Source organism: Pinus tabuliformis, chromosome 6 (assembly GCF_031772625.1).
Source record: "Pinus tabuliformis cultivar Carrire ecotype Pingquan chromosome 6, CPIR1, whole genome shotgun sequence".
Taxonomy (NCBI): Eukaryota; Viridiplantae; Streptophyta; class Pinopsida; order Pinales; family Pinaceae; genus Pinus; species Pinus tabuliformis.
The window spans coordinates 144,269,939-144,296,126 of record NC_142292.1 but is presented as its reverse complement, the minus strand read 5'-3'; the positions used below and the strand labels follow the sequence as shown (position 1 = coordinate 144,296,126).

Sequence of the window (26,188 nt, the reverse complement as noted above, 5' to 3'; positions counted from 1 at the left end):
CAGATTCAATAAAACTTTATGATAAAACTTATTAATTCATAACTCCTGTGGGTAGGTTATGAAATTTTATCCTAATTAATCACATAAATATAATAAAAATTCCTGTGGGATAAAATTTATTATATTCAGTGTAATTAATTACAATTTAATGTCTAAATAATCTTTATGTGATCTTGCCAATCAATATATAATTTTATTTAATTAAAGATGATGTGGCTATTCTCTAATTAATTAAAATCATATGGATAACTAGACATTATTTTGTTGCATAAACAAAACTTAATCAAAGAGAAAAATAATGTTTACTGAAAGGAGTAAGTCAAAATGACATTTTAATAAACTCCATAAAACTGTAATAATTCTCCAGCAAAATCAAAAGCAGTCAGCCTTACCGAAAATGACTACAAATTGATTGTTCAATTTATAGACTTAGCCCGGAGATTGACTGAATCAGCTTTGATCTACTTTTCATTTGCATAGCAAATGCAGTTCGAAGACTAGCTGGCTTAACTTCAGGCTCCGTCCTTAAGTTTATAAAACAACAAAATAGACCAGCAAACAAGCTATTTTGCTCACAAGATCTGAACCATGATTTATATCAACAACAACCTTTATTCACACACAAATATTGTTCCTTCAATCCATAAAAAAGGAAACATATTTACTGATTTGTTGTGATATTATTTAAATGAAAATAATATAAATGAATAAATTATTTTCAATGATCAATTAATGAATTTGCTTGAAAATGAATATAATGTGGTTTAACTTTCCGATTCTAAAATGGATAATATCCCATTTCATTTTCAAGAATCTAATCCAACTGATCATTCAATTCATTCAGATGGGCTGCATATAATCAAGCATATAACGCTTCATTGTCAAACATCAGCTGATGCATCAGACACTAGCAAACATGTGCAACAGTGATTGGAAGATGCACGTCTTGGACAAAATGATGAGAAAGTGCTTAAAGTCAATCAGCAGTGAAATCGCCATGAGCAACGTTGTTGCTGAGTGCATATAAACCTAACACATTATATGTGTATACATCTACACATATAAGCTACAAGCATGAGAAAATACAAGAGAAAACCAACGTTTCATGATACAAAACGAAGCAAAAGCAAACACAAATGAGGCAGCTACTACTCCAACATGTGCAACATGCACAGCCGAAAAATAGTTCGACACTTCCTTGATTTACATTGTGGAAACGCTTTATAACTAACACCAAAAACCAATTCATACAAACATAATCAAAAGTATCATAATTTTCAATAACCAACCCACGGCAGTGCCTTACAGTCAATAGCCTTATGTTCGTCAAGTCTTACGCATTCCATTATTTTAACTTTCAATAACCAGGACAGTTCTCTGTACTCATTCATAGTACACAATTCAATTCAAGTTCTAGTTCTTCAGCTCATTAAATAAAAAAAATCTATAAAGAGAATCATTGAAAGGCCTCATGTTGAGGAAAAAATTCGAACACAAATCTATTGCAGCATTCTTTCCCTCTTACTGAACCATACAAAAACAGGAGCATGCTTGAACAGGCTTTTCAAGCAATCAAGAATTCAATTCTTATTAAGCCATAAATAAACGCAAGACAAAAGGGTTTCAAAATTAATTTCGGTCACAGAATGCCCTATTTACCAAAATTAACTTGGTTTGATTCTTTGGATTCAAGACTTTCACCCGATCCATTTTAAAACAACACAAGTCTTCTACCGCCAGCATCCGTTTTTTCAAGCAAAACGATATAATTCAAATTTCAAACCGTGATAGTTAATACTCGATTGACATACACATTAAGAGGGCAAAAATCCAATAAATAAATACAAATACAAAGAGCCTGCATCTTGCATACCTCAATAACGATGGCACCTGTAAAAATTAAACCCTGAAATCCTACTCTGCTCCGGAACAAGAAATCATCCTATTTTCAAATGGAGGACTTGCACATACAAACAACATATATATCCATCGTCATCAGTTATATAGGCACGCACCATGAGATCGGAATCTCTGCCCGTACTTGTATCGATATATATCTAACATATATACACTTGAATGCAATTAAAATTTTTTAATTGCACCATTAATTAAAAAAAATTGAAGTTCCCGTGTTGGGAAAATTTTTATACGATTCTAAGCTGCGAGCTCGATCACTACCCGCCTCATTCGAATTCAAATCTCGGGTATAAAGCATAATTTCGGTCCCACACAGCCACTAAAATCGCATGAATAATCAATCGGTCTTCCAAAAACATTTCACCCTATAGCCAAATGCGAGATATGTCCAATGCAATTCCATGTGTATAACAGACCATATCTCATCAGCATGCTTTGTCTACTTTGACAAAATAGACTGATTGTTTCCCAAAATTCATGGCTGATAGGCACGCTCTTTTTATGATGTATGTGCATATCAATATAAGAAAATTGCGTGAAGAAAGTGAAGGTTCGAAACTAACTCCACCATTAAAACAATAAGGGGAGATGAAGAACAGCAGTGGAGAAAGCATCGAAGCAGCAGAAACAACACCAGCGAATGAAATGAAACGAAGCAATGCAAAACTGACGATGAGATTCAGTCGAATAAATGAAAATAAAAATCACTTCAAAATATTCGAATCCACACCAAGGCAGAGGTAAACTCCGCTCTGATACCAACCGTTAGAGAACTAATAAACTTAAACAGCGATTCTGCATGTGGAAAAAACTAAAAAGAATCACTGAAACTTAATGCCCAGGGATACGAATTACCTCCAGCCATTGGTGAAACTGTTGATGCAATTTCCTTCTGAAACACCACGCTCCAGCTGCACAAGCAAAAAGGAAAGAAGACAACTAGTCTGAAGGCACTTTCGAGCTCTGCTATCTCAGCTAGATGGTGTAGAACTGAAGGGGATTGAGATATGAGCTTGGGGACCAAATAGATGAATATATAGCTAAGCTTCCATCAAGCTTCCATCAAGCTTCTAATAGCTATTGGTTAGATGTCCCACAAATCAAGGTAGAGATCAGATCAAAGTGATGGACCACTTTAGTAGCTCCCAATTATAAATTTAGTAATTGCAGTTGATTTTCTTAACTTAAGGAAACTACTGCAGTTGGTTTCCATACGTTAAGAAAAGCTGCAATTCCATAAATCAAGGTAGCTTTTGTGTAAAATCAATGGAGCTTAACATCATCATCAGTTAAGTGGAATATTCATTGCGAATGGACCCGGGCTTCCAACCACACCCGACAGAATAATATTGTCACTTCTTGCAGAATTTGTTAACAGAACCATCAAAACTCATACGCATGCCCTATTAACAAAGATTTATTCTCTACATTCAGCATTGACGACAAACAAATACACGTGAATTGACACCATTAAACATTGGAATTCAAAACATCTCATTTCCACTTTCAATTACATGAAAATAAGGTTGATTGCACCTGAGCCAATGACTGGTATGATTCAGTGGTTTTCGCTCTTCTTTCCCGCACTTTGGCAATTCAGTGGTTTGGGCTCTTTTTTCCTGCACTTTTACACTGGCTGGGATGGATTTCCTAAGGGAGTGATTGCACAAAAAGGGAATGCCTGAGCCTATGTTGTGAATAACTGAGAGGAAGAGACCCACTGGTTGACTAGGTGCTAGTTGAGATGCCTAGAGATATTTGCTCGGTGGATTCAAAAGCTTGCTTGAGAGCCTACCACTAGGAGGTAAATCACTCCTATGCGGCCATTTTTTTGGACACAATCTGATAGAATATAAGTGCTCGTGTCTATTTTGTATTGTTATTGTTTAAATCTCTGGGTTCTATTTTGAAAATAATTTCTGTGCATCAATTTGTCTAGATTCTCTCATGAAAATGAAAGTAGACATGAGTCGATCTGCTACTCATGTGTGTTAAATGGATATTATCTTCCTTTTTTTGTTAAATTCATTTGATGGTATACATTTTATGTAAAGGCTGAGCATAGCCATCAATGAATATGTTGTTTTTAAAACGGAATCCCTATTGATGCATAGCATCTAAAAATCCGCATCTAGTTTGCATTAACAGTTGATTTGGGTGCAGCGGAACGCGATTTCCATTCCCATTTGGAATCCTCATTGGGTAATGAGGTGCATTTTAAGATATGATGAAGTGATACCCAGGTACCAGCTTGGGGAACATGGTGGCACACTAGTGACTACATATGAATAAAGTTATTATATTGGATGCAAATCCAACCAATTGTACAATGGTAGAACTAATACAAGACCATTTTCATGCCAACTTGTTGAAACATTTGAACTTCCCAACCCGCAAACATTTTGACGTTCTGTAATTCATTGAAGTCGAGATCACTACACTTTTATCGGTTTCTTGTTCAACATATTGCTTGAGTTTTCGAATCTCATTTTCACAACTCTCGGTGGATGTACCCTTCTCATGATGGTGATCACGTTTGCTTGCTTTTTCTTTCTGCATAACCTATGAGGTTCTTATTCAACATATTGCTTGAGTTTTCGAATCTCATTTTCAAAACTCTCGGTGGATGTACCCTTCTCATGATGGTGATCACGTTTGCTTGCTTTTTCTTTCTGCATAACCTATGAGGAGATTCAGGTAAAGAGAACGTTTGCGATTGTTGGAAATTTCTGGTAATTTCAAACACAAAAGAACAGAGAACAATTTTCTCAGAGCTTCTCAACCAAAATAAACTTGTATTCATTAATCAAAAAACAACTGATACAAATATATTCTTCCTCTACCTGAGGGATTACACAAGAACATTTCAACAAAAATTACTGTCTCCTTTTGAAAAGATTTACACTGCTGTGTGTAAATTTTTCATTTACATTTACTGCTGTGAATAAGAAAATCCTTAGATAGATTTACTGCTGTAAAGAAAAAAAAATTTCATCATACGCTCCTCCGTATTACAAAAAAATCTCCACCATAAAAGAAATGGGATTACATACACAGTTCTAGTTTGGCACTGCTGTGCGTTTTCACCCTTGCATTACAATGCGAAGTCAACAAAAAAACATACGCTTCTTGCTTCCCTTATGTTCCATATGCAAAAGAACCACACAAAAAACATGACATGCATATGTTTTTACATGTCCCGTAAAAACAAAACTAATAAAATTAAATACTTACCTACTTTTACCAATCTCAGTACATTTCCTAATTACTTCGGAATGGGGAAAAATTTAATTCAGTGAGGTTTACATACGGTTTTATCAGACATACGGAGGTCAAACAAAAACATGTGCCCTCACTCTCTTGAATTTCCAACCGTTGATCTTGCCCTCATTGATCGAACGACTGACGACAATATCAGGAGGCCCTTCCTTGTTGAACTTTACTGTCCGGGAAATGGGTGGTTTACAAAAGTCAACTCAGACACGTGTCGTTTGGTCGGAGTGATCAGAGCCCTCCTGACAAATACCACAATCGGAAACAATCGGAAAAAGGTGGTGCAATATAAAACTGGTGGTTTGCTAAACAGCGTTGCAATAAATACGTAGTTGAAATTATTAATATTTCAACACTCCCCTTTAATTTCAACTGTTTGGTTACCAGTCATACCCAAATATTTCCTCAAAAATTCAAAACTTTTCTGGTTCAATGGCTTGGTCAATATGTCTGCAACCTGCTCCTAAGTCTTGCAATGTTGTAAAATAATTTCGCCATTGCTTACCAATTCCCTGATGTAGTGAAACCTTGTGTCGATGTGTTTCGTTCTCTTATGAAACACAGAATTCTTGGATAATGCAATAGCTGAACTATTGTCACAAAAAATCACCGTTTCTTTTACCTGCTCTTGGCATAATATCCTCAACATCCTTCTCATCCAAAGTACTTGACATGCTGCTGTTGTAGTTGCCACATACTCTGCTTCTGCTATAGACAATGCTACAACAGGTTGTTTCTTAGAAGCCGATGAAATGGCTCTTGAACCCATGTGAAAAACTTAACCTGATGTGTTTCTCCGATCATCTACACTTCCAGCCCAATCACTATCAGTGTATCCAATTAAATCTGAATCTTTAGGCCTCTCCATGAATCTGAAAATTAAACTAACAGCATGCATTATATCTTGCCTAGTTGTAGTCAAATACATGAGGCTACCAACTATGCTCTTGTACAAACTAGGATCAAAATCCTTGCTGCTGTCCTCTTTGCTGAGTTTTAATCCCATGACTGTGGGAGTGATTGCTTCCTTGCTGTCCTGCATATTAAATCTTTCCAATACTTCATTAACATATTTTTCTTGTGAGATAAAAATCACATTTTCATTTTGATCTATTTCTATTCCTAAGAAGTATCTCAGCAAACCCATGTCAGTCATTTCAAATTCTTCTTTGATGACTCCTTTGAAATTTTCAATGAAATATTCATCATTACCTATGAAGATAACATCATCAACATATAACACAACAATTAGAATTTTACCATCCTTTTCTTTGATGTAGAGGGTGGGTTCTCCCTCACACTTCTCAAATCCATTTTCCAGTAAATATGAATGTATCCTACTGTACCATGCTCTTAGTGCTTGCTTCAGCCCATAAAGAGCTTTCTTCAATCTGCACACTTTGTGCTCTTGGCCTTTCTTTTCATAGCCTAGAGGTTGTTCAATGTAAACCTCTTCCATTAACACTCCATTTAGGAATGTTGACTTCACATCCATTTGGTAAACTTTCCACTTGTTTTGTGCTGCTATGGATAGCACTGCTTTCACTGTTTCCATTCTAGCAACCGATGAAAAAGTTTCCTCATAGTATCTCCCATACTGTTGCTTATATCCTTTGGCAACAGGTCTTGTCTTGTGTCTTTCTATTTTGCCTTCAGCATTACTTTTGGTCTTGTAGACCCATTTAACTCCAATGACTTCTTTACCTTTTGGTAGTTCAACCAAATCCCATGTCTTATTTCTTTCTATGGCATTGATCTCCTCATCCATAGCTTCTATCCATTTCCTATCCTTAATTGCTTCTTCGAAATTAATAGGGTCATCAACATGACAATATAAAGCAAATAAAGAGTTCATACCTTCATCATAAATGTCATTTAAATTTCTGAATTTCTTACCTCTTTCATTTGGTGTATAAGTGCTTGAAGAAGCACTTGAATTTCCTCCTTGTGGTGTGCTTGGAGAAGCACTTTCATTTCTCCTCAAGGGTGTCTCTTGCTGTCCTTGTGTTGGCGCTGCTATTTGGGGATGTATTTCAACCATCTCCTCATCATCTTCATCATGAGACAAACAGTTTTTAACATTCACTGTTTTCTCTATGCTTCCATCCCAAGCTTCCTCCTCAATGAACTAAACATCTCTACTCACAAAAAACTTCTTGGTAGATGGGATATACAACCTGTAAGCTTTGGATTCCTCACTGTATCCAATGAAAATACATTTCTCCCCTTTGCTGTCCAACTTCTTCCTTAGCTGATCTGCAATGTGTGCATAAGCTGCACATCCAAAAACTTTCATGTGGGTGACTCCTTGCTTCCTCTTATTCCATGCTTCTTCCGACACTTTGTTCATCACTGCTTTTGTAGGACACCTATTCAAAATATATATTGCACAGTGTACAACTTCAGCCCAATAATCATTTGGCAAATGCTTTGCCTTCGACATGCTACTCGCCATATCCATAATTGCCTGTTCTTCCTTTCAGCAACTCCATTTTGCTGTGGGGTGTACCTTGCTGTAAATTGCTTATGAATTCCATTTTCTCTACAAAACCATAGGAATTCCTTGGAGATATACTCACCTCCTCTGTCAGTTCTTAGAACTTTGATATGCAACCCGCTTTGGTTTTCTAAAAGTGCTTTGATATTGTGAAATTTTTCAAACACTTCACTTTTGTTCTTTAGAAAATAAACCCAAGTTTTTCTAGTAAAATCATCAATGAATGTTAGAAAATATTGGTTGCCTGCTAGTGATGGAGTTTGCATTAGTCCACATAAATCTGAGTGGACAATTTCTAAAGGTGCTTTTGCCCTGATGCTTTTCCCGGTTGGAAAACTTTCTCTGTGTTGTTTCCCCAAGATACAATCTTCACAAAGGCTGTCTGGTTTCTCTATCAATGGTAATCCTCTTACCATTCCTTTTCTACTCAACAAGTTAAGACCTCCAAAGTTGAGATATCCAAATCTCAAGTGCCACAACCAATTTTCATCCTTTGGTACGCTTTGGAAAGCCTCTTGGGTAACTGCTGCAATTACTTCTTTGTTTTTCAAAGCTGCCCTTATTCTGAGAGGGAACATCCCGTTCCTTGTCATCTTTACTTCAACAATGCATCATTTGCTGGGTGCTCTATCCATGATGGTGCATACATCATTCACAAAGAAAACATTGTAACCCTTTTGAACAAGTTGTCCAATACTTAAGAGGTTACACTTCATTCTAGGAACATAATAGACATCTTCTATGGTTTTCATTTCACCTTTCTTTGTAAATATTTTTACTTCTCCTTTTCCCATAACATAAATTTTACTATCAGTCCCAAGTGTGACTTGTGATTTCACATTTTGATCTAAAGCAGAAAATAGGGCTATGTTTCCTGTCATATGGTTGCTGCAACTGGAGTCTAGAAACCATATATCATCACTGTTTGTTTCAGCTATGTTACAAGCTAAAAGCACATTATCTTGGCTGATATTTTCTCTAGTGATATTTGCACTAGATCTATTATTCATATCATGCTTCTTCTTCCTACATTCATTTGCATAATGCCCATATTCTTTACAATAATAACATTGGACATTGGATTTTTCATACCTTTGTCATTGAGCATGATGTTGTCCACTTTGTTGGTTGCTACCTTGGCCTTGGTTCTAATTTGGATTATTGCCTCTCCCTTGAACATTTGTTGGACTGTTTCTTCCACCTCTGTTTTGGCTTCTGCCTCTTCCTCTCTTGTTTCCTCTGCCTTGACCTCTTCCTCTTCCAAAGGACATCTGTGTCTTGAAGGCTTTCTCTACAGATGAGTTTTCATTTCTACTCAACCTCTGCTCATGTGTTATCAGTGATACATGAAGTTCATCAACTGAAAAGTTTGTGAGATCCTTTGTCTCTTCTATGGCGGTGACAATCACATCAAAATTTGAGGGTAGGACTCTCAACAGTTTCTCCACAATCCTCCTTTCTTCAAGAATTTCTCCATGAGATCTTATTTGTGTGACCAGACTAATCACATGTGTGAAGAATGAGTCAATATTGTCTGACTCCTTCATGCACAGATTTTCAAAATCTCTCCTCAGCAACTGTAGTTTTGTTGTCTTCACTTTCTCCATGCCTTGATAGGCTGTCTTGAGAGTTTGACATGCTTCTTTATATGTCTTGGCTGCTGCTATCCTTGGAAACAAACTCTCATGCACTGCTTGATACAAAAATACAAGGGATTTTGAATCCTTCTTCTTATTTCTCTTCAACAGATCTTTCTTTGTCTGAGTTAATCTATTAAACTCATCTTCATCTCCTGGTTCTTCAAACCCATATTCAACAAGTTCCCATAAATCTTGTGAGGCAAACATGGCTCTCATGGTTATTGCCCAATAGTCATAGTTTTTCCCATTAAACTGTGGGAGCTAAGTATTAAAAATACCCATGCTAGTGCTGGTGCTGGAGCCAACCATTCCTTGCACTCTCAGCTATGCTTCAAATATTTGACTGTGTATTTAAAAATCACTGACTGTCTTCAACAGAAACACAAAAAAAACTTTGAGAAATACCTCGATCCTTTCTTGACTGAGTCTTCACTCTACTGGAGAAGCTGCTGCAGCAAAAAATTCTTCCCTTCAGCTTCTTTGACACCTTCAAAGAGCCTGGACAAGCTCTGATACCATGTTGGAAATTTCCGGTAATTTCAAACACAAAAGAACAGAGAACAATGCTCTGTTTTCTCCACAGGATCTTTAACACAGGGAAGCAAAAAAAAGAATCTGAGCAGAGCAGAGTTTCTCAACGAAACTAAACTTGTATTCATTAATCAAACAACAGCTAATACAAATATATTCTTCCTCTGCATGAGGGATTACACCAAGAACATTTCAACAAAAAATACTCTGTCTCATTTTGAAAAGATTTACACTGCTGTGTGTAAATTTTTCATTTACATTTACTGCTGTGAACAAGAAAATGCTTACATAGATTTACTGTTGTAAAGAAAAAAATTTCCATCATACGCTCCTACGTATTACAAAAAAACCTCCAGCATAAAAGAAAAGGGATTACATACACAGTTCTAGTTTCGCACTGTTGTGCGTTTTCACCCTTGCATTACAATGCGAAGTCACAAAAAAACATACGTTGCTTGCTTCCCTTATGTTTCATATGCAAAAGAACCACACAAAAAACATGACATACATACGTTTTTACATGTCCCGTAAAAACAAAACTAATAAAATTAAATACTTACCTGCTTTTACCAATCTCAGTACATTTCCTAATTACTTCAGCATGGGGAAAAATTAATTCAGTTAGGTTTACATACGGTTTTATCAGACATACGGAGGTCAAACAAAATCATGTGCCCTCACTCTCTTGAATTTCCAACCGTTGATCTTGCTCTTATTGATCGAACGGCTAACGGAAATATTGGGAGGCCCTTCCTTGCTGAACTTTACGGTCCGAGGAATGGGTGTTTTTCAAAAGTCAACTCAGACACGTGTCGTTTGGTCAGAGTGATCAGAGCCCACCTGATAAATACCACAATCGACAAAAGGTGGTGCGATATAAAACTGGTGGTTTTGCTAAACAACGCTGCAATAAATGCGCAGTTTAAATTATTAATATTTCAACAGCGATGTCGAAGGGAGATCTAAAATTTGAAGCATCCATATCTAACTTACAGGTGCCTTGGTGAATGCCAGGCTGATGCAGTATGACAAAAATTCTCCTTCAGAGATAAGATATCCGATCTCACAGTGGTTCTACCAGTGATTAATATTGCAGTGATTGGTGTAGCAGTTAGAAATAATTAATTACTACTTGTCTATGGTTGTAATTATCCATTTGAGGAGTTTGTTCCTACATAATAGGAATTTAGCTTCTCCTAGTTTAGTGTGTGGTTGAGAGAATCTCTCAACCACACTACTGTACGTCTAAGATAGAATTCCTATCTTGGGACTATTACTTGTATAAATATGTGTGCAATTTCCTCATTCATAATATAGAATATATTGTTGTGTGCTATTTTATCTTGGTATCGAAGCTTCAGAGATCGTAAGGGACCTCTGGCCCTTCCTGGGCATAGAGAAATAAAGAGATTGGTTTTCCAATCCATTTTTTATATTTGTCCATCACTGTGGTGCTGCGATATTTAACATCGTCTTGTGTAAATCGAGGCCATGCTGCAGGTTTATGAATCAGAGGAATCTACTGTGCTCCGTAAACAGTCAAGACACTGTGAGTTCAGAGATCTGTTTGAGATCTGTTGGCATTGTTAAAGAGCCAACGCCTGTTGGAGAAAAATTCTGCCGCAGAAAGTAGCACTGGCTACCCTAATGAGACCACGAAGAAAACGGTACCAGTTTTCAGATCGGTTCTGCCCTTAATGGCACGGCTGTTAACAAATAGATGCTTATTCTGGGGCGCATTCTACTTGGTGCGGCTTTGGATTTTCCAATCAGTTTTGGGTGTGCGAGGGCCAGTGATGGCCGGTTGCGATGACAACAGATCTTTGTCGACGACCTTGGCCATGACCTGGAGAACCTGGGCTTACGATTCCGTTGCCCGATCTGGAGCAGACGATTCGTGGCTTCTTCCAAGATGAGGCCGATGGATAAAGGCGAACCATTAGAAAGTTCCATTGGATGAGTCGCGACACATGATATAATGCAATTTGTTCCCCTGCGGAATTTTCCGAGTGAAGAAATAATTGCGCAATCACTGTTAGTTGAACGGCCCATGCAATTTTTGAGTTATATGAAGAGCTGAGCTGAACTGTTAGCTGGTTTGGTCGAAAATCCCTATTCTTGTCGAGGGTTCGAGTCGCCAGCGGCTATCCTTGGATGCCCAGTTGGATATCTCAGCGGTAATCCCAGCCCTCTTCAGCAGGTTCGATCATGTGACCAAGCTTGCTCTCAGGTGCGATCGCAGAATGGTAAGTATAAAAGACGAGGGCTTGATTAAAATTGGAATTCATTGTAAGAGCCTTAAAAAGTTGAAATTGAAGGCCTGTAGGGAGTTATCTGATGTGGGTATCGAGGATTTTGCTAAGGTGTCTACTAGTCTGAAAAAAATTGTCGTGTGGGTCTTGTCCTTTTGGGGCAAAGGGGATGAATGTTGTTCTTAAGTATTGTGTCGGGTTAGAGGAGTTGTCTGTTAAGTGGTTGAGGGGTTTGGCCGATGGGAGTGTCGATTTTATCGGCTCCGGGTGTGCGATGTTGAAGAGTATTTTCCTGAAGGAACTTTTTAACGGGCAGTATTTTGGACCCCTGATTGTTGGATCGAAGAACCTGCATACCCTCAAGCTATTTCGATGTTCAGGGGATTGGGATAAGCTGCTTGAGGTGATCATTGATCATGTGAGTGGATTGTTTGAGGTGCATCTCGAGAGGTTGTAGGTAAGCAATCGGGGCTTGATGGTCGTTTCGAGGTGCATAGGATTGGAGGTCTTGCATTTGGTGAAGTCTCCGGAGTGCACGAACATCGGGCTTGCGGCGATCGCTAACAACTGAAAAAATCTAAGGAAGTTGCATATATATGGTTGGAAAACTAATCGGATAGGCGATGAGGGGCTTATTGCCGTGGGAAAAAGTGTCAAAATTTGCAGGAGTTGGTGTTGATTCACTTGAATCTGACTGCAACGAGCTTGAGTCCTCTGGCTTCCAATTGCTAGGTCTTGGAGAGGTTGGCTCTCTGTGGCAGTGAGACGATAAGGGATACGGAGATCTCTTGTATCGCTGTGAAATGTCTTTCTTTGAAGAAGCTATGCATCAAGGGTTGTCCAGTTTCGGATGATAGGCTCGAGTCCTTGGTCAGTGGGTGTCCAAAGTTGGTGAAGGTGAAGGTGAAGAAATGCAGAGGGGTTACTTGGGAGGGCGCCTCGTCTTCTCCTGTGGTACATGCCTTAAAACACGAAGAAAACGATGTGAATTTGGGCTGAGATTACAGCCTAAGCCTTCCGGATGAATCCCTGACTTGCATCTTTTGCACTCTGAGCTCCGGCAACCGACAGCGATGCTCTCTGATGTGCTACATCTTTTGACATAACTGATCAGGAATAGTGTTCCTTTTTGTACTGGTTTCTTTCATGTACAGAAAGAATATTTATGCGGCACTGCAAATATTTTATAGTCTGGCATAATATTCTCATTTAAACTACTTCCCTTGACGCAAAACTAGTAGGAATATATGATGGACAATGTATTCATTACCAATTTTTGTAAAGATTTCTTGTGCCAAGATGTGGACCATATTCTTACACGGTAGATTATGAACAAAATCAATAGCGGAAACAGCATCCGCTCTGTCATAGCAGTTCCATCCCAAGGGGGATATGTTGGCTATAGCTAGAGGAGGTAGCAAACAACGATCAGAATCGAGTTCCGGGAGTTCGGATTGAGCTTGAATGCGAGGAATGAAAAAGTCCTTAGAGCTAGAATGGTGGTCAATATTGCACTTGGGCTTTAGAATTTATCAGACTGCAAAGATACAGAAATTTGATGCTTTGTTAATGTGAAAGTTATTTATTTTATTTCTAGGAATTATGGATAAAATTATTGTGCCTTATTGAGCTTAGCTAACTCAATGTAGGCAAAGTTATTTTGTTAGAATTTGCAACTCTAATGAATGGCATGTTAAGCATGGAGTTCCAAGAAGTTATTTGAACAGACAAGGATGCCCAAGATGTGAACAATGAATAGATGAGGTAAAGCAGCAGCGACAACGTTTATGGTGGACAACAAAGTAGATGTTTGTTTGAATTAGTGTGGTTTGTGGAATAGACTCCCTAGCATGTTATAAGCAAGTATAATTGTTGTAATGGTCATTGTATGTACCCAGAAACTCCAAAATGTCGAACGAAATGTAAGTTTTAAAGGCATCTGAAAGTTCGTGGTGATCTTAAAACCACATTGTAATGGTTTATGGTCAGCCTGAAACCATCTTATGTCACTGTAATGTGATGGTTGGTGGTGAGCTAGAAACCATCTATAGAATCTTTGTGGCTAAAGTGCTTGCCTTTGTGGCAAAATCGCCTCTGTGGCTTGAGGTGCCTTTGTGGCTGCGTGTACACGAGAGCTTTGTGCTCAATTGAGCAGGTGGACTGAAGAACACCTGGCTCGAACTCAGATGATTTTTTAATTTTCTGAGTAGAAGGGGATTGGCGCACTTTTTGCGCTGACAGTCGTGCCAGGATGCGCAACTGGCGCGTCTGTTAGGCCATTAATCGCGCTGGTGCGGAATTTTGCGGAATTTTACGGAAAAATCGTGCCAAGAGTTTCCTATTTCATATGGGCGCGGGTTTTTCGCTCGGGATCGCGCCAATTCACCTTCAAGGGGATCTACGGGAATCCTCATCTTCGTTTGACAATTTGCGAGAGGAGGTAGATCGGAGAAGCTGCGGATCTGTCTGAGGGAGGCAGATAGTACTTTGGAGGTTCTGTACATGCTATTCGCCTGATGGTGGTGGATTTGACTATCATGACAAGTAGTCATTAAGGGGGGGTTAGAAATAATTAATTCCTACATGTCTATGGTTGTAATTCTCCATTTGAGGAGTTTGTTCCTACATAATAGGAATTTAGTTTCTCCTAGTTTAGTGTGTGGTTGAGAGAATCTCTCAACCACACTACTGTATGTCTAAGATAGAATTCTTATCTTAAGACTATTACTTGTATAAATATGTGTGCAATTTCCTCATTCATAATATAGAATATATTGCTGTGTGCTATTTCATCTATAGCACTCATGCGATTGCCCCGATCTGAAATACAACATCCTTTACAAAAATATTTTTCCTTCCAAAATGGCCTATCATCCACCCACACATGCAATACAAGACCAATGATGGCCTCAGCAATGATGACATTCATAAGAGATTCTTGTAGAATATGAAATGACTTATTTCCAGCCAATTAGAAGCCAACAGTACTATGAAGAAAAATACATATAAAAAAAACAGATAAAAGAAATAAAAACACAGTTATTGTGTGAGCTAAAAAATGCTGGAAATATCATATATTAATTGAACCATTAACTACATTCTTAAATAGTAAAATTATTACTAAAATGTTTATCAATCAACTCTGAAATAAATCTATTGGCATTAAAGTGAATTTCCAACACTACTACAGCTAACAATTTTCTTCCTTAATTTTGCACAGAACAAAAAATAGAAATTTACGTAACTAATTAAGCATTATTCCCAACACTCCCCCTTAATGATTAATGATGATTTACTATCTTACCTCATAGTGCCAAAAACTGATCTTTTGCAACTGCTTTGGTGAAGATATCTGCTAGTTGATGCTGAGTATTTATATGCTTCAATTCAATATCCTTCTTCTGCAGCAAATCTCTAATGAAGTGATATTTCAGGTCAAAATGCTTTGTCCTGCTGTGATGAACTGGATTCTTTGCTATCTTGATGGCACTTACATTATCACAATAAATAACTGTAGGCTGAATATTTTTTTCTCCAATTTCTTCCAAAATTTTTCTGAGCCAAAGAAATTGTCTACCTGCTGAGGTAACTGCAACATACTCCGCTTCTGTGGATGAGAGGGCAACAATTCTTTGTTTTTTTGAGCTCCATGTAATCAAACCAGAACCAAAAGAGAAATAATTTCCAGATGTGGACTTACGGTCATCAAGACTACCTCCCCAATTTGAATCACTAAATCCAGCAAGATTGAACTTTTCAGAAGAGTAGTAATGAATAGCAAAATTTAGAGTGCCTTTCACATACCTTAAAATCCTCTTGGTTACCTTCATATGTATTTCAGATGAATTTTTCATATATCTTGAAACAAGTGAAACTGAATATGTAATATCAGGGCTTGTGTGGGTTAGAAATATCAAGCTCCCCACAATACTTCTGTAATTTTTCTCATCAACTAAATCAACACCATCATCTCTACATAACACCTCTCCATGAGCACTTGGAGTCGGGGATCAATTACAATCAAGCATATCAAATTTATTTAGCATATCCTGTGCATACTTTGTCTGACAAATGAAAATCTCATCTTTACTTTGATAAACCTCCATTCCTAGAAAATATTTCATGATGCCTAGATCTTTCATCTCAAATTCATTCATCATAGCAACTTTGAATTTATCATTCATCTTAGAACTACTACCCATATACAATAGATCATCAACATACAATCTTATGATTAGAATATCAATACCTTCTTGTTTGTAGTAAAGTGTAGGATCATTCTTACTTCTCTTGAAGCCATTTTCCTAAAAGTATCCATCAATCCTTGCATACCACGCTCTTGGTGCTTGCTTAAGGCCATACAAAGCCTTACACTTAAAAACCTTGTGCCTGATCCACATATACTTCCTCTTCTAAATACCCATTCAAGAAGGCACTTTTCACATCCATATGATGTATGCTCCACTTTTTATGAGCTTCTAATGAAATCAAAATTCTAATGGACTCTTGTCTTGCTACTGGTGCAAATGTCTCTTCATAATCAATTCCATACTTTTGTGTGAATCCTTTAGCAACTAATCTTGCTTTGTATCTTTCAACACTCCCATCACTATTAAATTTAGTCTTATAGATCCATTTGGTGCCAATCTTTTTATTGTCATGTGGAAGCTCTGTCAACTTCCAAATGTCATTCCTTTGAATGGAATCCATCTCTTCTTGCATGGCTTGCATCCAAACCTCATTAGTACATGCATCTTCAAAGAATGATTGTTCAAATTCAGCCTTGGCTAATAAAGCAAAATTGAATATCTCACCTATTGGGCTTTCCTCATGTGCTTGATTTGCACTCCTCTCATAAATATCACTCAATTTTCTTACCTTCCTTGTAGAGCTTGGAGAAGAAGTTGGACTTGAACTTGATGTTGAAGAAATTGATGAAGGGCTGCTTGGTGGAGTTAAGCCACTAGTTACAGAAACATTAGTTGGCTGCTCATGATCATTATCAACAATTATATCATCATTCAAAATAGATTTTGTCTTCTCAACATGGCCTTTTTGATGACCATAAACTCCCCCTTTATAAAAAATTACATCTCTTGAGACAATAAGATTTTTATTTAGAGGATTATACAATTTATAAGCCTTGCTTGTCTCACCATACGCAATAAAAATACATAACTCACTCTTTGCATCTAACTTTTTTCTGTTTTGATCAGGGACATGCCCATAAGCCAAACAATCAAAAACTTTGAAATGATTAACATTAGGCCTCTTTCCATACCAAGCTTCATAAGTAGTCATATTTTCCAGTTCACTGGTGGGGTTACGGTTGGGGATTTACACTGTTGTAGCAACTGCATCTCCCCAATAAGAGTTTCTTAATCCCTTAGTTTGTAGCATGCATCTTTCCATTTCAACCACAGTACGGTTTTTTCTTTCAGCTATGCCATTCTGCTGGGGTCTGTATGTTGTAGTATGCTTCTTCCTAATGCCATTCATATAACAATAACTCTGGAAAGCTTTTGAGCAGAATTATCCTCCACGGTCAGTCCACAAACATTTGATTTTGCACCATCTCTCATTTTCTACAAGGGATTTGAACTTCTTGAATGTATCCAGGGCTTCACTTTTGGCCTTCAAAAAATATACCCAACAATTTCATGAGTAATCATCAATGAAAGTGATGAAATATGATGACTTACCCAAACTCTTAGTCTGCATAGGACCACATATGGCTGAATGAACAAGTTGAAGTGGGTGATGAGCCCTCCATGCACTACGCTTTGGAAACCTTTCCCTTGCATGCTTTCCTTTAGCACATCCTTCACAAACCTCCTTATGCTCTTCTACCTTGGGCAAACCAGAAACTAATGCATGTGAGTTTAGAAACTTCAAACTCTGAAAATTTAAATGTCCATACCTGAGATGCCATAACCAACTTGAATCCGCATAAGCCATATTTGCAAGATTGCTATTATGTTCATCAAACATCAAGGGAAACATTCTATTTCTTGTCATAGGCACAACAATGATCACCCCATTTCCCTTATTCTTATCATAGATAGTACATGTGTTATTTTCAAAGACTACTTTATAATTTTTCTCACATAGCTCCCAACGCTCAACAAATTATGCTTCAATTGTGGATTATAATAAATGTCATGAATACTCTCTATACTTTCTTTTGTTTGGACCTCCATAGCTCCTTTCGCAGCAACCTCCAATGATTTATCATCACCAAGCTGGATCTTGGACTTGAAACTTCCATCCTTTGTTGAAAACAACTTCTCATTCCCTGTCATATGGTTAGAGCATCCAGAATCTAGGTACCAAACATCATTACTAGTATTTTCACCTTTTGCATAAGATAAAAATAAGTGATCTGGAGGATACTCATCACTTTCTTGAGCATATCTAGCATTTTTACCTTATTTCAATCTGCATTCTCTTTCAAAGTGACCATACCTGTTACATTAGTAACATTGAACATTTCTCTTATCAAATCTACCTCTACCTCTTCCTTTGAAACTACCTCTTCCACTTGAACCACCTCTTCCTCTTGAATAATTTTGGCTTTGCCATTTACCTTGACCTTGATGGCTTTTGGTACTGCTGCTACTTGCATCTTCATTCTTTGTAATTTGTTATTTAGAGGAAAAAGCTTTCTCTACACCTTCAAAATTTTCCGTCAATCTTTCTTCGTGAAACATCAAAGATCCAACCAATTCATCAAATTGTAGTTTTGTCAAATCCTTACTTTCTTCCATGATTATTGCAAAATGATTCCATTTATGTGTTAAAGATCTCAATACCTTTTTAATTAAAACTTCATTACTTATAATTTCTCCAAGTGTAGCTATTATTGACCACATCTTTGACTCTCACACAATAGTCACTGACACTTTCAGCTTCTTGCATCTTCAAATTCTCGAACTCTCGCTTCAATGTCTGAAGCTTGACCACCTTAACTTGATCACTACCTTGGTAAGCTTCTTGTAGAGTCTCCAAGGCAGCTTTGGCAGTTTTTGCTCCTGATATTCTTGGAAATAAGCTCTTATCAAGAGCTATCTAAATGTGAAACAAAGCTTGAGCATTTTTCTTCTCTTCCTTTCTTGTTGTTCTTTCATTGGCTGTAAGAGCATTCCAATCAGCTGGCTCCTCATATCCTCATTCAACAATCTCCCACAAATCTTTTCCAATAAAAAAGGTTGGCATCTTAATGCACCACTAATCATAATCGTTCCCATCAAATTCTTGAACTAGCATCTGGTCATAATTCGACATGATTAACTTTGGCGAAATTCCAACAATACAACTTTAACCCAAAACAATTTTACCTACTCTGATACCACTTGTAGAATATGAAATGACTTATTTCCAGCCAACTAGAAGCCAAAAGTACTATGAAGAAAAATACATATAAAAAAAAGATAAAACAAATATAAACACAGCTAAAAAATGCAGCAAATCTCATATATTAATTGAACCATTAACTACATTCTTAAATAGTAAAATTATTACTAAAATGTTTATCAATCAACTCTGAAATAAATCTATTGGCATTACAGCTAATTTCCAGCACTCCTACAGCTAACAATTTGCTAGGTTAATTTTGCCCAGAACAAAAATAGCAATTTACATAACTAATTAAGCATTATTCCCAACAATTCTGGTACAACTCTAGAATCGTGTACAAACTAAAAATCATATGTAATATATGTGAGAGAACCACACATCATGAATTTATTGCATTAAGAAAAAGTTGGCATCCCTCCAACTCATCTAAATTATGACTTCTAATGACGTTTTTCGCTTCTCTATTGGTTAGGTACATTCCTTGATTTGACAATAAATCTCTCACTCGATTGTACTCTATATAAAAGAGTAAAGGTCATTGTTATGAATCTGGGTTAAAGATAGACTTCTTCAAAATGTATGGTATATAAATCATTGAAGATGTCGTCACTATACATAGATGTTAAAGCATATTATGAGAAAAAGGAATTGAAATTCATCAAATTTGGAAACAAATACTAAATTAATAAATATAAAATAAGTTCCTATTAAGATTCATTTGGGTGAAAATAATTGAAATTTTATATAAAATGGTATTTTTGGTTAGCAAGGCTGAGGAGAAAGTAACGCAATGTGATGTTTTTTACACCGAAAACTTCTTCATTCCTTGTGCTTCTTATGATATTGCAAATAAGAACATCTTATGCCTCCATTGTTAGCAAAGCATTTTCGTGTATTGCTTGCAAGTTTACTGGAGTTACTACCATTTTAAGGTAAAATAGGTCTCCTTCTTTAATTACGTCCATAAATTATGGATATCCTGCTTTGCATGATATTCTCAATAAAGAGGATAGAAGATATGCCTATCAAGATTTCATTGGACTTGATGGCCTGGGGAAATCGAACGATTACTAATATATCTATGTAAACTGCATGGGATGAGCTTAAATTTTTTGCAAACACTCAAAGCTTTTGCAATTTAAAAATACATAAAATATGAATTTTAAAAGTATAAACTAATTGTAAAATTTACTCTCCTTGTAAAGTCATCCTTTTACCCTACACTCATCTTTTTATTTTAAAATAGTTAGAAACACATTCAAAAATACATAAAATATGAATTTTGAAAGTATAAATTAATTGTAAAATTTACTAACCTTGTAAAGTCATCCTTTTACCCTAGACTCATCTTTTTATTTTAAAATAGCTAGAAACATATCCAAGACCATTCATGAGGAAGGTTTAAAAAAACTTCTAATTTTTTTTTTTTTTTTTCCTTTTCTTTTAATAACAAAAAGTATCATCAAGAAGGACTGGGATGAAATTACAATCATAGGAGTTCACAAGCATCTTCGAATTATAGTCGTTGGGTGTCCAAAATAATCTTCGAATACAAAAAGAATCATCGAGAATGACTCTGATGGAATTACATTCAGAGGAATTCACAAGCATCTTTGAATTATATTCATTGGTTGTCCAAAATAATCTTCGAATTTTATTGATTGGGTTGATGTTGATTAAGGAGCGGATATTGATTAAATTAATATTTTATAAAATTTAGGTTATTTTTATGTGAATTAATAAGTTAAATAAGATGAATTAAATTGAATGTTAAATTTTATAATTATTTTAAATAAGTTAAAAATAAATATTAATAATTTTTTTTTAAATAATAATGTAAAATTTTATTATATATTGGTGGTAAGAAGGGGAGAGATGCTTTATGGTTTAGAGGAAGTTAAAGTTGGAGAGTATTTATGGTGTTAGGATGTATGACAAACAACCAAGTTGAAGCTTATGCCTTCCACCACTTGATTCAGTTAGCTAAAGAAAACTAAGTAGCGTCTCTCACTATTTTGGGAAACTCCCTCCCCGTTATTAGCAATTAGAAAGTCTTCTAAAAGAAATTAGGAATGTAGGGTTCTCTTCAATAGCATATTTCTATGTTATTTATGATATCAATAAATTAAAATGGGGAGATTTCAAAATCAAAGGCCTAATCAGGCCCTCTCCTATTCTTAGAGCTAAATAAATAGACATTGAAAAATTGTAAAGGATTGTATTATCAACTAGTTATAATATGATTTGGAACCCTTTATAGAAATTTGTAGTTTTATTGGATAAAATGACTCAAGAATTTTAGCTATAAAATTTATCATATATAGCTCTTTAATAATTTTTGATTTGATATAAATTTTAATTTGATATTTTATAAATTTAATAATGATATAAAACAAATTATCTAATAAATTTAATAATAATATAAAATAATTTACATAAAAAATATTATAGTTATATAAATTTAATAATAATATAAAATAAATTACATAAAAAATATTATAGTTATATAAATTCAATAATGCTATAAAATAAATTACATAAAAAATATTATAGTTATATAAATTCAATAATGCTATAAAATAAATTACATAAAAAATATTATAGTTATATAAATTTAATATTTGATAAATTTAGATAAGTTTAAACAATCGATGTAAGTAAAAGTGACAAGTTTGTTAAAAATATGGGAAATAATTCAAATTTTTGAATTAGAATTTATTTAAAAGTTAGTGATATAATTTTATAAATATATATGAATGAGAATAATTGCAAATCTCAGATAACTTAATTTAATTGAATGAATATGAAAAAAACTCTTTTTAACCAAATCTATAAAAATGTAAAATAATTTAAAATTAAACACAACACCTCATTTTCATAATTTATTTCGAAGGGAAAATTTCTATTATATATGATTCAATCTTGGAGTGCACTGATATTATTATTGCATTTAACTTTCACGTGGCCTTTGTACGATGATATTATTTTTGTTTCATTTCTTCAACTATAAATATGGAAAAGACCTTTATTGTGAAATTAATAATTACAATAATTCTACCTAGTCATAGAGTGAAAGACACAATGCTGCATAAGTAAGCACCATGCTACACCGATGCCAATGGGAACAAACATGTAAAAACCGTAATATTGGAACATGAAAAATCAAGTACCCGGTAATGAAGAAATATCGCTCGTGCAGGGCTGGAATTTGACGGGCAAAATGCCCGTCATAACGCATTTTGACCGTATTTTACGTTTAAAATTTAAAAGAAACTGTTTTTTGCGATGGGTTTTGAAAGTTATAAAACTTATTTTTGACGGTTTATTTTTTAACGAAAATTTCATTACTACCCTCTCAAACCCCTGAAAACATGTATGGCAGCAGTTCTGGAATTTGATCGCATGTATTTACTTGTAATATATTTTATTGACTTATCAATAATTAAGTCTTGTAATATTTGGTATTTGGAATTTGTGTCATAATATTTGTTTTTATGAAAATAAATTAAGTTCATATTATTTAAAGTTATAGGTGAATATTTGATGATCAATAATTAATTAAGTGTTGTAATATTTGGAATTTACATTAATATATTTGTTTTTATTTAAATAAATTAAGTTTATGTTATTTATATTAATTTCATGTATTGTGTTGATTTTATTAAAAATTCAGCTTTTAGGTTAATTCCATGTGATTATGATGGTGGATAGGAATGTCAAAAATAGTTTTGGTCAATTTCAAAGTCTTTGAGATGGAAATTTATTTTTGGGAAGTTGTATTGGTTCATATTAGTGAAAGAAATCCATTTGTTTTTACTGAAATTGCAACATTTAAATTATCTAATAGAAATCCAAATTGAGAATATTGAAATAGGAGCAGAATGGTTGCAATAACAATTATTTGGGCGTGAGTAAAATAGATTTCTAGATATACCCATAATTTTTGTATCATGTCTTTGGAAGAATAACTCATAAGTGGAATTTGGATGATATGGGAATTGTGAATCCCATCCATGAGTAAAACAACATTCATAATTCAACAAATCATTTAGTTATGGTTATGTTTTTTTTCTTTTTTTATTATAAATCTGTGAGAAAAATTAACATAGTTGTCTGATTGAATTTTTTTTTTTTAATTAAAGCTTTATTAATGAAGGGTCAATTTTTTATCAAAACAGACAAAATTTTAAACATGAATTTGTTTGACCGGTACCATAAAAACCCAAAACATCAAAAATAAATTGTTTGACGAGTAATGAAGAATCCATTCTTCTCACTTTCGCTCTTTTTGTCTTGGAGTTGGATCGCAAGTCCTCTACAATCCCCAAGTCCTTCATTCCAATGTTCCGTCGCCACCGCATCTTCTCTTCCTCTTCTGACTCACGCTCATCGATCCAGTCTCTGACTTTGAAGCGAGGGCAAAGGGAAAGTTAACCACAGCCTTGGTTCCGTGGATTCTGAAAGCAGCACGGTTGTATGCGAGGGCAGCCTCTTCGGCGGTGTTGAAAGTGCCCAGCCAAACCCTGCACCCCTTATTGGCGGAATCTCTTATTTCTGATGTGAATTTTCCCCACGGCCGTCGCCTGACTCCTCTGTAGCGATTCCCCTTGCTCTGATTCATCTCCCCATTCTCCACATTCTGTGCCTGTGGCGTCACAGACGAAGAAGAGGAGGAGAAGTGGTGTTGTCGTTTTGTAAATTCATTGTATTTTGGCAAGGAAACCTGGCGGTGGCGGCGGCGGCCGAGGAAAAATAATCCAAGCCTTCGCTGGTGGTTTTGGGAAGAGAATCCCAGCTGCCGCTGCTGGTGGGGGAGAAAGCGGGAGATGGACTTATGATATCAGTATCGTCCTCCACTTCCAGCAAATGGTGGCGAATGAAGTCCAACATGTTAGTGTTCATTATCGCCCTTTCAACGTCCATGGTGGTCTCTCTCTGGCCACAGCTTGAAGACAAGTCTTTCTGTGTAAACTCCTCCTCTTCTAACATTGAAGAGTGGTGGTCCGTGGACAATGGTGAAGATGAAGCCCAGGAGAGTAGGCTGTATATATAACATATCTATACTACCAGGAAATGGTGGAAAATCGACTCCCGGACATTGTTTATTGTCAACCCTTAAATGTCTATCGTGGTCTTAATCACTGTCACGCTCAAATGAAGGTTCACAGATTTGCCAAGGCTGCCGGCGGTGTTGGTGGGGATACAAATCCAGTATATTATTATATATATTTTAAATTATATAATATAGAATAAAATAACATTTACAGATGTTCGAGTTTCATCCGGCAACTCTAACCCTGGCCATGCGATCTGTTTTCGTTGACGCTCTCCCTCGTTCAATTTTAGCCGTCGTCAAGATGCAAAGGTGGTGAAATTACACGAGGCAATTTAATATTTTGAAAAGACACGTGTGTAGAAAAATATATAAGCATTGTCAATGTACGGTTTAGAGGAATCAAAGGTAGTCTCATTCACGTGATTAATCCATCAGAGTGACATCAGGTTTTCGCCCAATTCAAACACGCCTTGTTGAGGTCCTCACTTTCTTCAACTCATTTTGTTATCTTAATACAGAAAAGTAATTCGCACTATGGATATACCGTCAAATTTTGAATACCGCCAATCAAGTTTGAACTTTCTTGAGAAATACTAGTTGCACATGATATAATGACACATCGTGAAAGTGACATTATGTAAATAGATTTCAGCTTTGATGGATAGCGTTTTAATAAACGCAAAAAAGAGTTAAAATTTAAGGGTGGTCATATGTCCGGACGAGTTGACATCATTTTTAAGTTGGAATATCAGTTCACAATTTTACCATAAATGTAGAGATTCATTTATAATGGTGAGATTTGTTTTAGTGGCGAGGATTAGATTGTTAAGTGTAATTTTTATCCTAAAGCATTTATGTTATTGAGAAGTCATAAGTTTAAATTTTTCAATATTATTGGCATTAAGCTTTATTGTTGAGTACCTATAAAGTTAATGTAATAAACTTATACTCTCTCAACAATGAATTTTTAGTAATATTATTGTTAATTGTATTGCATAGATACACTCTTCTTTCTTACCAAAGTAAAGTGCAAGTAGATTTGTTAGGATATTTCAACACAGAGGAAATAGTTAAGTATAAGTTGGTCTAGTGTAGAGTTAAGTAAAGTGTGTTTCTTTACTATGTACATTTGTAACTTACAATGTGATGGTCACAATATGTTCTAGACATGAAGTGATCCAACGGTTCATTCTCTCCTCAGTATTATCGATAGTTGATCCGTTGCTTCACACCTTATTGGTCCATGATCTCTATTTAAAGAGCATGGAGGGTCATTTGTAAGGTAACCGTTCATGAGAGAAGCTTATGTAAATTTTTATTCTTTTATTAATAAATTGCCGTGGCTACGTTGAATGAAGCTGTAGACTGTTTCCCTCTTTGAGGGTTTTAACCACATCAAGAATACTGGTGTATTGATCTGTGATCTATTTGTGAGCGGTGTCCTTTGGTGTTCTGTCTTAGGAACTTACCTTGTAAATTCCTACATGGTATCAGAGCTATTTGAGGGTTGCATCTTTGGTGGTCCAAATGTGAAGCCGGTATAACTGCATCTGACTGTCATTTCTTAGATCTATTGTTTCTGACTACTTTTGGGCCAAGAGGACTACTCTATTGTGTTAGGAGCATCTGTTCCAGTGAGAAACCCCTTTCGTTTCACGTGAAAAGG

General features: G+C 35.8%; 1 protein-coding gene and 1 pseudogene across 1 annotated transcript; one reads left to right on the top strand and one right to left on the bottom strand.

Moving 5' to 3' along the window:
* The first annotated feature begins 11,349 nt into the window (after positions 1-11,349).
* Positions 11,350-13,109, top strand: LOC149257780 (F-box protein At1g47056 pseudogene; annotated as a pseudogene).
* Positions 13,110-23,799: 10,690 nt separating this feature from the next.
* On the bottom strand, positions 23,800-24,087 carry LOC149257779 (pathogenesis-related genes transcriptional activator PTI5-like). The gene has a single exon (XM_089388164.1). It carries the CDS (start codon positions 24,085-24,087, stop codon positions 23,800-23,802), a length of 288 nt encoding a protein of 95 aa, XP_089244290.1.
* Between the last annotated feature and the right edge of the window lie 2,101 nt (positions 24,088-26,188).